This window comes from Dermacentor andersoni, chromosome 7 (genome assembly GCF_023375885.2).
Source record: "Dermacentor andersoni chromosome 7, qqDerAnde1_hic_scaffold, whole genome shotgun sequence".
In the NCBI taxonomy this organism is placed as follows: domain Eukaryota; kingdom Metazoa; phylum Arthropoda; class Arachnida; order Ixodida; family Ixodidae; genus Dermacentor; species Dermacentor andersoni.
Window position 1 is genome coordinate 16,435,976 of NC_092820.1, and position 16,025 is coordinate 16,452,000.

Sequence of the window (16,025 nt, forward strand, 5' to 3'; positions counted from 1 at the left end):
TTTAGTTTTCCGGATATGGGCTCGCAGACCGGCCCCGGGCTGGGCCAGTGTATGGTCGTCGCTGCGGTGACAGGTAACGGCCTGGTGACGGCGAACGGGACGGTCGTCGAGGGCTCCACTGAGTGACGGCGAGGTAGTCGGCGAGGTAGTCGGCGATATCGCGAGGTCGTTCGCCAATCTGTGGTCGCGGCGCGTTCACGGCGAACCCTCGGAGTCCCATCTCCCGGTATGGGCATCGGCGGTACATGTGCCCGGCTTCTCCGCAGTGATAGCAAAGCGGGCGATGGTCAGGGGCGCGCCAAACGTCAGTCTTCCTTGGAATGCCGCATGGGGTGACGGGTTGGCGTGCTGCCGGCGTGGTTGGTGCTGGACGACGGAACTGTGTCGTCACTGGGCCCTGCCGTGGGTGCGGAGGGTGAACGTGACGGCGGGCTACAGCGGCGTATGTCATCGCTTGCGGCCGAGGCTGCGGCAATTCAGGGGCTACTCCGAGTTGTTGTTGGAGCTCCTCACGTACGGCGTCGGCAATCGAAGCCACTTGAGGTTGCGGTGACGGGAACAGCTTTTGTAGTTCCTCCTGCACGACCGCTCGGATAGTCTCGCGCAGGTCGTCGGTGGCCAGTGACTGAATTCCTGTGTAGTTGATAGAGTTCGTGCGGCGGTTGAATTGCCGGTTCCGCATTTCGAGTGTCTTCTCGATGCTGGTGGCCTCGTGAAGAAACTCTTCTACGGTCTTCGGTGGACTTCGTATCATTGCGCCGAAAAGTTCTTCCTTCACGCCACCCATGAGAAGGCGGACTTTCTTCTCTTCGGGCATATCCGGGTCGGCGTGGCGGAACAGGCGGTTCATTTCTTCCGTGAATATGGCGACGTTCTCGTTAGGTAGCTGCACTCGGGCGTCCAGCATAGCTTCGGCCCTTTCCTTGCGCACGACGCTTGTAAAGGTGCGCAGGAAGCCGGTACGGAACAGGTCCCATGTTGTCAATGTCGACTCCCTGTTCTCGAACCATGTTCTGGCGGCGTCTTCTAGGGCGAAGTATACATGCCGCAACTTGTCGTCGGAGTCCCAGTTGTTGAAAGTCGCGATTCGCTCGTACGTCTCCAGCCAGGATTCCGGGTCTTCAGTTGCTGCTCCATGGAAGGTCGGTGGGTCCCGAGGTTGTTGCAGGACAACGGGGGTCGCTGGGGCAGCCATTGGGGTTGTCTTGGCCACGATCTTCTTGGTCTTCTCAGGTAGAAGTCCGTGTTCCGGGGGCAGCTGTTGTAGACGACGGCTTACTCGATGGTCCGTGACTACGTTGGTGCTCTCTTTACGGTCCGGGTTTGGATCACGGCTTGTTGGGGGCGTCCGGTACATGGACCAAAAGCACCTCCACCAGATGTCACGTGGTCGTGACGGCAAAGAACACAGTAGCAATACTGTGAAAGGCAAAACTAGCTTTTATTGGGCGAACCTGTGCCCACAAAACAGGCTACACTTAAAGCACAACGAGAGCAGCGAACACAGTCGGCGATCGTCGAAAATCTGATCAGCGGGTCCAGCACGTCAGCTTTTATACAGCAGTCATCGAATGTTCCAGACTAATCGTTGGAACCCGCGTGCCTTCCACAAAGTTCTACACCATTCGCGTCACGCGATGAAATCAGATAACACAAGGTTTGGCGACAACATACAGCGGATAGAAGCATCGATAACTTTCCAGAAACTTCGGATACATGCAGGCGCGTCCCGCGCTGTGCGATAACATTTGTTAGGCGGCGAAACGTGGTCGCCCGATAAATATAAGTACACGTGTCAATAAGAACATAGCTGGTAACATACAGGAATTCTACAGCATTAACGAGAGGGTGGCAGGTCTGGTTGTGAAACTAAATAAGAGGTACAAAATGAAGGTTGTACAGGTCTACGCCCCTACATCCAGTCATGATGACCAGGAAGTCGAAAGCTTCTATGAAGACGTGGAATCGGCGATGGGTAAAGTCAAAACAAGATACACTATACTGATGGGCGACTTCAATGCCAAGGTAGGCAAGAAGCAGGCTGGAGACAAGGCAGTGGGGGAATATGGCATAGGCACTAGGAATAGCAGGGGAGAGTTATTAGTAGAGTTTGCGGAACAGAATAATATGCGGATAATGAATACCTTCTTCCGCAAGCGAGATAGCCAAAAGTGGATGTGGAGGAGCCCGAACGGCAAAACTAGAAATGAAATAGACCTCATACTCTGCGCTAACCGTGGCATCATACAAGATGTGGACGTGCTGAGCAAGGTGCGCTGCAGTTACCATAGGATGGTAAGAACTCGAATTAGCCTAGACCTGAGGAGGGAACGGAAGCAACTGGTACATAAGAAGTCGATCAATGAGTTAGCGGTAAGAGGGAAAATAGAGGAATTCCAGATTAAGCTACAGAGCAGGTATTCGGCTTTAACTCAGGAAGAGGACCTTAGTGTTGAAGCAATGAACGACAATCTTGTGGGTATCATTAAGGAGTGTGCAATAGAAGTTGGTTGTAACTCCGTTAGACAGGATACCAGTACGCTATTGCAGGAGACGAAAATTCTGATCAAGAAACGCCAATGTATGAAAGCCTCTAACCCTACAGCTAGAATAGAACTGGCAGAACTTTCGAAGTTAATCAACAAGCGTAAGACAGCTGACATAAGGAAGTATAATATGGATAGAATTGAACATGCTCTCAGGAACGGAGGAAGCCTAAAAGCAGTGAAGAAGAAACTAGGAATTGGCAAGAATCAGATGTATGTGTTAAGAGACAAAGCCGGCAATATCATTACTAATATGGATGAGATAGTTCAAGTGGCTGAGGAGTTCTATAGAGATTTATACAGTACAAGTGGCACCCACGATGATAATGGAAGAGGGAATAGTCTAGAGGAATTCGAAATCTCACAGGTAACACCTTAAGAAGTAAAGAAAGCCTTGGGAGCTATGCAAAGAGGGAAGGCAGCTGGGGAGGATCAGGTAACAGCAGATTTGTTGAAGGATGGTGGGCAGATTGTTCTAGAGAAACTGGCCACCCTGTATACGCAATGCCTCATGACTTCGAGCGTACCGGAATCTTGGAAAAATGCTAACATAATCCTAATCCATAAGAAAGGGGACGCCAGAGACTTGAAAAATTATAGACCGATCAGTTTACTCTCCGTTGCCTACAAAGTATTTACTCAGGTAATTGCAAATAGAATCTGGAACACCTTAGACTTCCGTCAACCAAAGGAGCAGGCAGGATTCCGTAAAGGCTACTCAACAATAGACCATATTCACACTATCAATCAGGTGATAGAAAAATGTGCGAAATATAACCAACCTTTATATATAGCTTTCATTGATTACGAGAAAGCGTTTGATTCAGTCGAAACCTCAGCAGTCATGGAGGCATTGCGGAATCAGGGTGTAGACGAGCCGTATGTAAAAATATTGAAAGATATCTATAGCGGCTCCACAGCCACCGTAGTCCTCCATAAAGAAAGAAACAAAATCCCAATAAGGAAAGGCGTCAGGCAGGGAGATACGATCTCTCCCATGCTATTCACAGCGTGTTTACAGGAGGTATGGAGAATACCTTAGTAACTTGCGATTCGCTGATGATATTGCCTTGCTTAGTAACTCAGGGGACCAACTGTAATGCATGCTCACTGACCTGGAGAGGCAAAGCCGAAGGGTGGGTCTAAAAATGAATCTGCAGAAAACTAAAGTAATGTTTAACAGTCTCGGAAGGGAACAGCAGTTTACAATAGGTAGTGAGGCACTGGAAGTGGTAAGGGAATACATCTACTTAGGACAGGTAGTGACTGCGGATCCGGATCATGAGACTGAAATAATCAGAAGAATAAGAATGGGCTGGGGTGCGTTTGGCAGGCATTCTCAGATTATGAACAGCAGGTTGCCATTTTCCCTCAAGAGAAAAGTTTATAACAGCTGTGTCTTACCAGTACTCACGTACGTGGCAGAAACCTGGAGGCTTACAAAAAGGGTTCTACTTAAATTGAGGACGACGCAATGAGCTATGGAAAGAAGAATGATAGGTGTAACGTTAAGGGATAAGAAAAAAGCAGATTGGGTGAGGGAACAAACGTGAGTTAATGATATCTTAGTTGAAATCAAGAAAAAGAAATGGGCATGGGCAGGACACGTAATGAGGAGGGAAGATAACCGCTGGTCATTAAGAGTTACGGAATGGATTCCAAGGGAAGGAAAGCGCAGCAGAGGGCGGCAGAAAGTTAGGTGGGCAGATGAGATTAAGAAGTTTGCAGGGACAACATGGCCAAAATTAGTACATGACCGGGGTAGTTGGAGAAGTATGGGAGAGGCCTTTGCCTTGCAGTAGGCATAACCAGGCTGATGATGATGATGACGATGATGATGATGATCACCAACGTACAAAGCCCTATTTTGACAGCTGGCGTCATGTCCGTCGACATGAGTGATCATCTCCCTGTCTTCTGCTTTTTGCCATGCCCTCAAAAATTCAAGTGCAATGCGCTTGAACATTCTTATCGCCTCATCGACACAACTGCACTAACACACTTTTGCTGTCTTATCAGTGAAATCAATCGGAAAACTAAACTTTGATAAACTGGTTGCTTGCTACGATAATGCACTCCCACAGCGCTGCAGCACAAAACGATATAAGCAAATTAGAAAGCCGTAGATAAAGGCTGTGTTTTTCAATAATATAAAACAAAAGTTAAATTCCCATATTTTTTCTATAACGCGAAATATTGATCAGTTATCTGAACTTAAGAAATATTGTAACCAAGGTGATTTAGAACTAGAAAAAGTGACAGAGGAACACTATGACAAAATTCGCCAACGATTACAATACTCCCTGATGTGAATTTTGAGCGCAGCTCTATACGTGTTTTTGTTTCGCATGTCAATATTTTGTATTACGATTGTATAGGTACACGGTTTATATTGGGAAGAGGATGCTGCGTAGCGTAGCTGGTGTGGACAATCGGTCTCGTGCGGCACATTGCAAATGGAGCGAAGTGTGGCGCGACTTCCTCCCTAATCGGGAGATAGCGAGAGGCAGTGCATTTCTGACGCGTAGGCGTGATTCACAACAGCTGCCATGCAGCTCATGGAGCGCTTTGTTTCCATACGGATGACGCGCTCTACTCTGGTGCCATATCATAGCTATCATCGCCTCACAGTCTTTCTTGCACAGCACTACACTTTTCTTTGCACGCTTTGGTTCAACCAATGATGAGAGGGGCCCTTTGTCGCGGCAAAATCGTGCCACCAGTGTCAGCAGCGACAACACCCAAGAAGGAGTCACACCTAGCTTTACTCGTAGCTGCTTGCCATCGCCCCTTGCAGGAGCGCAGCTGAGGCCACGGATGAGCGTAGCCCTCCCTCCCCTCCCCGATCTGAAGCATAGATGAGATCACCCACGCGGATGCCGTGGCTGCCAGCAACTTGGTGCATGTGCAGACCTTCCGTTTCCCACCTCGTGCTTTTACTGCAGCTCCATTTTTCTCCTTGCGCTCCGTGTTCACTTTCATGTTTCGCTGTGCTCGTTTGCTTGATTACAGGGCATTGCCGAGGGGCACTGATGCTCGACACAGGAATGGGTGCCTAAGAGCTGCGCTCTCAAAATGTTTTGACGTATTTATACCAATCCAAGGAAAATTTGGCAGGAAGTTAGGAATCTGACTGGAAAGAAAGAAGGAACTCTGGAAGTCGCCGTGTATCCTAATGGCACCCTAAGCATTCGCTGTATTAAATGCTCACTTTGTTCAAGTAGAAAAGGGAATCGCTGGCTTTTAGTGTAGTGCCGCTCCTGGATTTGACAGTATTAAGGCACCTCCGATAAAATATGTATCTGATATCATTTCAAAAGTCTTAGCTCACATTATCGATATAATGTCTGGATCTGGAATTTTCACAAAGAAACTTAAAATAGCCAGAATTTGCCCAGTTCGCAGAGGCGGTGCTGACCGCACTGTAAAAAATTACTAATACTGGTACTACTGCTTCTTTCAAAACTCTTGAAACTGCTTTAAATACATGATTGGAAGGTTTTGTAAGGAAGTATTTTGTTATGAATGAGGCACAATATGGTTATAAAAATGCAACTCTTTTGAACATGTGCTTTTAAATGTCAAACAAAATACCACAGTGCATTGAGAGAAGATTATATACGATAAGCTTATTCTTGGACCTGTGTAAAGCATTTCACGGTGTAAACCATGGTATACTCCTGTCTAAACTTCATATTTATGGCATACGTGGAATGCCATTAGGGCTAACGAGAACTTACTTGACTGACTGGTATCAGTTCGTTTCATTTAACCCTTTGAGGCTCGATTTTTTTCGCCATATGCGACCGCCCAGGGTTGATTTTTTTTTATTGCAGATTCCAATTCTTTTTAGGGACTTATTTCGAAAAAAATTCACCGTAATTTTTCTAACGTGACCGTCAAGTGAGAAAGAGATATTTTGTGTTGGTATATATATATGTACTGTCCATCCACGAATAACAACAATAAAAAAGGAAATAAGCTTACAAGAATTGAAAATTTCATGCATTGTTATAGTTCAAGGCTTTGAAAATGTGGACATGAGAATATTTCGCAAGATTCAAATGTTCCTGCTCTTACACTACTAATATGTACATCCATAGCGTAATCGAACTGCGTAGGTGTGCGCACTCAAGAAAACTGTGGTTGTGTGCCCGTCAAAAAAGCAATACATGTGACAAACTTCCGCTAATCTTCATCTTATTGCCTACTAGGCAATTAGTTCTCGTGAGTACCCCCCCCCCCCCCAAAAAAAAGCGACGGAAACGCATGCACGGCGGCATCCTTCCTATGCGCGCCCCCTTGAGCACTAAATGAGTGAGAAACAAGCGGTTGCCCTTTGAGCGATTAGTAACGAGATAGCCAACAGTTTCGCCAGCGCAAGAAGCCGAAACTGCACACAGAACAAAACGCAAACTGCCACCTGCCCACGCGCATGCCAATGCGCGAGCGGTACTATATAGACACGCGGGAGCGAACTAGTGCTAAAACAAACTATGCAATGAAAACCGAGAGAGGGAGGTGCGCAAAAAAAAATTTCCTGTATTCCCACATGGTGGCAGCACACGACGGAAAATAAAAAGTTAGGAAATTGGCGTGCTTTTTAAACGTACAGATGGCACCGTAAATATACGGCATCGACCATTTTGGGCTTCGTTCACGGCGCCGTATATTTACGCCATTGACCCTCAAAGGGTGAAACAGTTCACCTCGTCACTTCTCATTGTAAAGACTGGTGCCCCGCAGGGTTCCATACTTTGTCCCTTATATGTAGCCCCTACATGAACGACCTACCAAGCATTTGTTCCTCACCAAACAATCATGTACACCGACAACACAAATATTTTCTTTGTAAATGCTTCCTGCAATACCTCGAAAAGAAATTAATGAGTATGTAAATATATTGTCCCACTGCTTGTACATAAACAAGCTTCAATAAATGTTGATAAAATGAAGTTTATGATATTCAAACTGGCAAACAAGCAATTTGTTAGTAACATAACTGTTTTATTTCAAAGGAAAAGCCTAGAACAAATAAATATACAACATTTTGGGGTCTGGTTCCAAGGTTAGGACACTTATCTCAGTAAGTTAACGAATGAGCTTAGTAATGTTGATTGTATAGGAATAATGATCTTGTTGCAATTTGACTAAAGAAAGCAATTTACTACGTCCTTCTTTACTCTAAGCTTACTTGCCGTGTGTTAATTTTGGGAACAACTGCAAGAAAATCACAATAAATTGGTATTTTTTACAAAAAAGGTCAGTATGAATATTTCAAGCGTATCATGGTAGACCTCAAGATCTACCAACATGTAGCCTGTTTGGCAAGCATTCATGGCTCCGAGCCAGCCAGATGTATCATTATAGACTCCATATAAAGTGTAAGAGGATTCACATTGTTAGCACACCTACTTCTACATTGCATTACCCACTGCGCAAACTAACAAGAACACCATTCACCCACACAAATCATGTGTATCAAGACCTAGACTATAGATAATACCCAAACTATTAAATACTGTTAAGCAGGAAATTGATTTTTATGCACCTCAACGTAAGCATCATATAAAACCATTTTTTTTAATCATGCCATTTGTGCATGCAATGCCTGTAAACATACCTTTATCAAAGGTGAAATGTGCTGAATAGCAACAGGATGAGGATATGTCCGGACACATGGCCTTTGGCTCTTGCTGCTCTTTCTCATGTAATAAATAAAAAGAAACTTCATTGAATTGAGGGAAGCTGGATAGAATGAGCGGGAAGGTATGCTGTCCTACATAGAAAGGGGAGCAGCTGGACAAAAGTGTCATTTGAATTTGGGAATTGTTGTACCAGAGGCCTTCTAGATCCTTATCGGATATATTTCACACCAACCGAACAGCCAGTTGCTTATCAGAGCAGTGAGCGGGAGGGAAGCAAAAGCTGTAGGGAACAGCTGGCCAGTGCTGCTGCCCTTATTAACAGCTCCCGATGATAATTGTCACCATGAATAGAGCGAGCATCACCCTTTGCAAGTGCAACCGTAAGAAAAGTCATGCAACCAGAAAGTGACCAGATTTCTCAGCTGCTTAGACGGCGATAGTGGGAGCGCTTCTGAGTGCCCTGATCAGGAGTCGCACGATCGGAAACGACCATCCGAGTGGAGCCAGAGCACACCTTTTTAACCATCCAAACAGGATCGACCTTTTGAGAGTGTTCTGGAGTGCTCAACCATGTGGAGATGCCATGAGTTAATCAAATGTACAAAACCTAGTAGTGCCTTCATTACCTTCTGATGTGATATCCGTGTAGCTTGATGAACAGTGGTTGAATGAGAAATGTGTTGGGAGTAAGCTTTTTGAGGGTTGAACTGTGTCTGCTGCTGCCAAGGAAGGCACTTGTTACTCTGATGTTGGCTCCTGCATCATTTAGCTTGTTTGATCACGATTGATTACTCCCAGTCTTCCTCTTGTCAGGTCCGCATTGTAGGCAGTCATTGCAAAGGATCATCTCCTCCTCTGACAGTGACTGTTCGTGGAGAAGCGAGTCAGGAGTGACCACATCTGTGTTGCGTAGTGATGACAATTGCAAAGAATGTGCTTGAGGGCTTCCTTGCTGTTACAGTTGTCACCTTTGGAACAGTGTCAACCATTTCTGTGCGGACAGCAGTACCACCAATAAAGCTAGCCAACTTGAAATAGCCAACAGAAAATGAGCCAAGCTGTAGTGCTTCTCTATTTAAGGACTCTAGCAGCTCACCAGAGTGTGAAGATGACAAAATTCTTGTACATGCAGTTATATATGCTGCTTTTGTTTTCGAACCCTATGTCAACTGTGTTCTGGGAATTGTACAGCTATAGGGTGTCAGCAAGTCTGTTTAAATCTGAGGGGCAATAAGCTCTATCTCTTGCCTCATCACTGCTTGTTCGCCTTACCCTCGCACACCCAATGGTACAGCATCTTGGTGATCATTGTCTGAGCCTTTGCCTTGCATCCTCGAGAAATAACAGAATGACAACGAGGGTGAGGCAAAGAGCACTGGGGCAACAAGTGACATGAACAAGAGCTGATGAAGCAAGAGTTTTTGGCCCCTCAACTTTTAAGTAGGCCTGCTGTGACACCTTAGGGCCTCATGAATGATAGCTGTACATTTCTGAGAAGGCAGATAAGTTAATTGAAACTGCATATACAGAAGATGCAATGTGCCATCTTACAATGAGGAGGAGGCTTTATCCGATATTGTTGTTGTTGACACATCTAAAATGTACAGCTCTATTAGTACACAATTTTACTATAGTCCTCGGAGGCACTTTCTCCTTAGCCATAGTTCATATGTGAGACACTGACTGAACAGTCTAAGGCCTCATCTTACTGCTTGACAAACTACATTTATTGCGCCAAATTTTTTCTCAAGGCCGAGCTGACAGAAAGTATGTTGCTAAACTGAACACAGAGTGGTGCACACGATGCCATAAAGGACGGGTTTGTTGGTTCTAGGCATAGTATTGGGCTGGCATAGCATAAGGGTGTGAAACTTTGCCATGTTGTAATTTCTGGTGCAGCGGCAGTCAGCCTAAGGTACCATCTGTTTTAGTCAGTTGTCTTGTGTTTCACTTCAATCTGCTAGATCTGTGCTGTGCATAGTGAATCAAAACCAGCTTGGCCAATTCCTGTCTTGGAGCTAGCCTGTGTCCTTTGATCCGTGCACGTAGGACTTTGCCAGGTGTGACCTGCTGCTCATCGTGGGCACCTCCCTGCAGGTGCAGCCATTTGCTGGACTGGTGGACAAGTGAGTCATCATGCACAGTGTTTGCCCTGAAGCATGCATGCCAAGCCGGGTCTGATTTAATGCAGGGGCCCCAGAGGTCCCACCTTCACGTTTCCTTAAATGGATGACTTTCCAAACTGGAACACGTCCTGAAGTGGCCGCTGGTAAGGCATTATGGGAATCTTGAGGGAAGGCTCTCCATCATCTGCTTTGATTGCAGCCACTTGCGCAGCATGTGCCTCGTCTAACTAGAGTTCCTTCTACCGTCTTAGCTAATGATAGTGCAACAGGTTACGTAGCACAACAAAGATAAGTGCCACACAAATGGCCATAAAATGTCGAGCTGGTACCGAAGCCGTCATGTCTTCACACACTCGATGCGCCAAGTGCATCCGTCTCTGGCACCCACTTTCTTGTCTGCCGGGTATATGTAGCGAAGCTCATGAGTCGTAACCTGCTTTTTCTAAAATCACGAAACACACAGCCGTGGCACACTGCTGATAAGACAGTCGCACGGCATCAGATCATGAGGTTTTATGTACAATACTACTTCGCTGCATTTCGGCTGTCTGTATGTGCAGAGACCTTCCGGCAACAGTCACGTTCAAAGCAATTCGGCATGTCAGCAGTTTCTCGTGGGGCTCTTAGTCATGTGTTTTATAAACTAGAATATGCCTCATGCCGGTTGGAATTCCGAAAGTGTTAGTGTGATTGGATGTCTGTGAATGTGTCTTTCAACATGTTTTGACAAGTTTTTGGGGTCCACCGGTGGAATGCATGTAAGCATTGCATGCTGCTGGTGCTTATTTCCAAGTGTGTGCTGAAAAATATGCCTTGGTGTATACTGGCAACTGCTACGAGGTCCGTGCGAGCTTTATTTTTTAAAGCATGCAAGAGCACATTGTTTTATAAAACACTGTGCAACCCCTTTTGATTGCAGGAGCCATCCGAAAATGTTTAGAATCCTTTCGCACGTTTTGTGGGCGGATAAAGTCTTGGAGATTTCTGAAAAATGAAGGTTGTGTCGCCAAGTGCAGCCGAAGAGCCCATGAAAGAAAGGATCAGGTGCTCACTTCACACATTTCCGTGCGTAGGGCCAGCGTACACAGACAGCGTTAGACATTTCGTGCGCTTCAAAGTGCCAAGAATGTAAGCTTGGGCTGGCTTACACCCATATAGTTTATGGCATATAGTTTCCGAGCGCATTGATGGCGAGCTTAGTGACCGGCCTCATTGCGGCACCCCATGCTATCTAGCTATGCAGTGCATAGCTATAGCATGACCTCCAAAACCGAAGCTGACCTTCGATGTTCCCATAATGCCTGTGGCACCACAGGCGGCGGTAACTTTTCTAAGGTCGTCCATTACCTTCACCTTTAGTGGTACAGTACAAGTGTTTGCCTGATTTTTGCAGTGCTTTGTTTGAGAAATCTTTTTATAGGCAAGTTGTGCAGAGTTGTGCATTTTTCTTTCTTTGCCTTTACACTTTGAGGCTTTGGTTCCCTTGCAGTTTCTGAAACTGCAAATTCTCTGCAATGTTTTGGTGCTCCATTTGTATATAGCAGAAAACTATTAGGCTTAGTGCTGGCTGTGTGGAAATTAGCTCAACATACTCAATAGCGCACTCACTACACCCATTCATACCCAGTCCACAGGCCTAAGTCTGGGATGAAATGTGAGTTGACATGAGCATGAATGCGAGTGCTGGTGAGTAGATGTATAGATGTGAGTGAGTACGTGTAAATGGGTGTGAATATGAACATAAGTGTGAATGTTACTTTCAGGAGAATATAATGTGAAAGTAAGTGTCAATAAGTGAATGCAACAATTCTAAGCATTTCAAGAACTCAAACGACACCCGCAGTCACCACCAGTATTTGTGCACTTCAAAGAAGGCGCCAATAACGAAATTCACACCGACTCAAGTAGCGTAGGCCTCAGCGCTGGGTGTGTCCAAAGGAAAGACGGACTTGAAAGAGTTATAGCTTGTGCTAGCCACTCGCTATCGAAACCAAAACCAATTATTCTATGACAGAAAAGGAATGCCTTGCCATCATTGCGACTACTGTGAAATTTCGGCCTTACCTATGCAGTAGGGCCTTCAAAGTCGTAAGCGACCAGTATGCATTATGTTCACAAGCACATTTAAAGGGCCTTTCAGGGGTTCTTGCGTGATGGAGCCTCGTGCTGCAAGAATTATACACCATTGGGATTCACGAGTCCGGTCGGAAACACACTGATGCTGGATGCCTAATTCATGCCAGTATTGACCAGTTGTCGTGTGACAACCTAGACGAGGACACCTTACCTAAGGTCAATAAGTGCCAGCGACTTTTCCGAATCGCAGCGAGCAGACCTGGAACGAAGAAACCTTGCTGAGCACTTGAAAGGCAAGACTGACATTGTTGCAAGGGCATTTGATGAGGATTGTCTTCGTTTTTCTTGCAGAGCAACATCCTTATGAAAGCGAAACTTCTCACCAGCCCGTGCCAACTACCATCTCTGTGTGCCATCATCACTTCGGGCAGAAGTCCTCCACACTGTATACGACAACACGACCATTCGGTACCATGGGTTCTCCAGCACGCTATCGAGGATACAGTAGTGTATTACTGGCCGTGTCTCACTGCATACATTGACTGCAAATTCACTGCAGACTGCTGGAGGCTGGAGTTACCTTGAACACCTCGAAGTGTTACGTCGGCTTACTGCGAGGTTGCCACCTGAGCTGGCAACCTCGCAGATGCTTTTCTCATTAAAGCTTTTTTCCGTCCGTCCGTCATCAGTCAAGTTCCTTGGTGTCATTGCCAGCTCCAGTGGTATCGCGCCTGACGCAAGCATGTTCACTGCTATCACAAGCACGCAGCCTCCAACTGACTTGGCAGGTGTAAGGTGCGTCTTGGGAATGTTCAACCATGTTGGACACTTTTTGCCAAATTTGTCCGCTGCCACGGCACCTCTCAGACTGCTACTGAACAAGGACACCGTCTTAACATGGGATACTGCTCAAGCAATGGCCTTCGACTTCCCGAAGAAAATGTTTGCCTCGAGTTCATGCATGGTTCCGTACAACCCAGAATGTTCAACATGTGTCTGCTGATGCCAGCTCCTGTGGACTAGGCTCAGTCCTTCTTCAGGATCAACCAACTGGGGAAAAACAAGCGGTAGCCTTTACATCGCGAGCCTTGACTTCTACTGAACACCGGCACAGCAAAACCGAAAAGGAGGCACCGGCCAGAGGTTCGTTGAGTTCTTTTGGGGCCTCAGCTTTGTGGTTGAAACTGACCACCACCCATTCATGAAGTTGCTAGGATCAGCTGACCTGAACCTCTGTTTCACCTCAAGTGCAATTTCGCGTCAGGCTCTTGCACTTAAGTTCATGGTCAAGTATTTCCCAGCCAAACTCCTATCCACGGCTAGCACTCGAGAGATCCTGAGCGCTTCACCTCACCCGCCTTTGTGGATAGCATCAAGCTATTTGTGTCGTAAGTTGTAAAGGCTCTTCCTTCAACTTTGTCAGTGCGCCTCGAAGACTTCAGAGCTCATCAGGAATCGGGTGGGGAATGCTGGAGCGATAAAGAACTATTGCACCAAAGGTTAGCTTCCACGTGACCGGTTGCCATTAAACATAAGTTGCTATTAGCAACATCAAGGCAACTTCTCCATCTGTGATAGTCTCTTACCCATGGGAGAACGCCTTTTGCCAGGTTTACTGCGCGGAGACATTGTGAACCTGCTCCACGACAGTCATTGAGGTGTTAATTGGTGTTTGCCACTAGAGCTAGAGTGTCTGTGTGGTGGCCAGGTCTCAGCAGCCAAGTGAAAACTGCAGTGGCAAACTGGTGTGTGTGCTACTACAAGAATCCAATTTGCCGAATTGATTATTCTGACAAACTCCTGTAGTGCTCTGGGAGCAAGTGGCCACAGACGTGTTTCGTTTGGATGGCCAGGAGCTTGTGCTAGTGGTGGACTACCATTCTCGTTACCCAGAAGTCATCACCCTCTGGTCTACGTCTGCTGAAGCCATAATCGTGGCGCTGAAGAGCACCTTTGCCAGACATGGCATTCCTGAACTGTGCATAGTGACAACGGGCCTCAGTTTGCCTGCAAAGCCTTTCAGAGCTTTTCCAAGAGCTACGGGTTTATGCTTGCTATGAGCAGTGGTCGCTTTCCCCAGTGCAGTAGTGAAGCAGAGCGAATGGTCCGCACAATCAAGGACTTGCTCCGGAAAGCCGAAGACCCATTTGTGGCTTTGCTGGCAGACCAAAACAACTCTGAAGTTTCAGGCTACATTTTTATGTCATGCAGACACCTATCGGAGTCCTGGTGAGAAATTGCCGGCGCCTCATTTCATGCACCAGCCAACAGATGTCACCTGGACATCTGTTGCATTCATACAGTCGTCACATGACTGCGATGACAATGATGGCGCACCAGCTCAACCACTACTTTCAGTTTCTCCGCAAGGATGGTACACCCATTTAGGATAGTTAGTTCAAACCCCGCAGACTGTACTTGTGATATGTTTCATGTGTACGGTTTCTGTTTTCTTTCTATTGCCAGGCTGTCAGTGTGCTTGTTTAGTTTGTTTTGTTATGCAAACCAGTATGATAGGTTTGCATTGCTCCAAACTCGTGGTACTGAAAAGGGGGAATGTACAGGGCGCAAAAGACATGCCTCAAATCACTGTGGGGCCCTCCAAATATATATACCGTACTTACTGGCATAATGATCGCACTCGCATATTGATTGCACCCCTGAATTTTGTTGCCAAAATTCTATTTTTTCCCTATGTAATGACCGCACCCTGAACTTCTCGCAGCGATATGTCGTGTGCCAAATCTAGCTAGACTTGGCACACGACATATTGCTGCGAGGTTCATGAGGTTCGTGAGGATAATGAGGTTCGTGCTTACCATCTGTCGAATTCTACGCGAGTGACTCTCGAACACATACCAAGCGAACTGCACGCACCCAACATTCTTAAGCAGATGCCCCATTTCATTCCTTTCATCACTTTCTGCTCTTCCATGAAAAAAGAAAGCTACAACCAAACTTGCCTTTATTATGTGTAGGCTTTATAATGGTGGTGGTCAACAATAACAACAACAAAAAAGGCGCTTTTCGATTCTTCTCGTCTGCACTCATGGGCACGCAACAAATTGCGAGCGGCAACAATAGCAGCCACATTTACACTGATATGTTAGAAGTGTACCCTATTCATATGCTGACGCTTGTAATGCAGCTAAGCTATTCGCCCATCCTTAGTGAAAACAGGTCGTATTAGGATAGCAGTGAAGACAAATGCCACTGTTTTCGTAGCATGCCTGCCATGTGTTTCTATGCCACTGGCAGCTAAGCGTGCCCATCTCTGTTTCTGTCCCCTCAAAGTAGACATGACTATGTTATTGCCGCAAACTTGCCAATATTACCAATACGTATTATTCATTACTGATATGGAAGAAACTGTTTCAATGCGCGTATTATACTCGCGAGAAGAAAAATAATCGTGTTCAGTGCGGTCGGCTTGCTCCACCGGCCGCCATTTTTATTTTGGTTTCCCGCACTGACAGCGGCAGCCGCCTGCTTGTCATCCCGCAGCAAATGCAGGATGAAAGAAGAAAATGTTTCTTTTTGTGGGAAATTTAACCTGCGTAATGATTGCATGCCTGAATTTGCGTCATTTTTTGTGTCAAAGTGTGACCATTATGCGAGTACAGTCGAAC

The 16,025-nt window shown here is 46.2% G+C and overlaps 1 protein-coding gene across 2 annotated transcripts in view; it reads left to right on the forward strand.

Moving 5' to 3' along the window:
* The window catches only part of Sirt2 (Sirtuin 2), a 299,336-nt gene that overhangs the window by 195,609 nt on the left and 87,702 nt on the right, over window positions 1-16,025 (forward strand). For both annotated transcript variants that reach the window (XM_055073194.2, XM_055073193.2), the window contains one exon: window positions 10,244-10,320. In XM_055073194.2, the coding sequence (XP_054929169.1) occupies window positions 10,244-10,320 (77 nt within the window). The remainder of the gene's footprint in view (window positions 1-10,243; window positions 10,321-16,025) is intronic.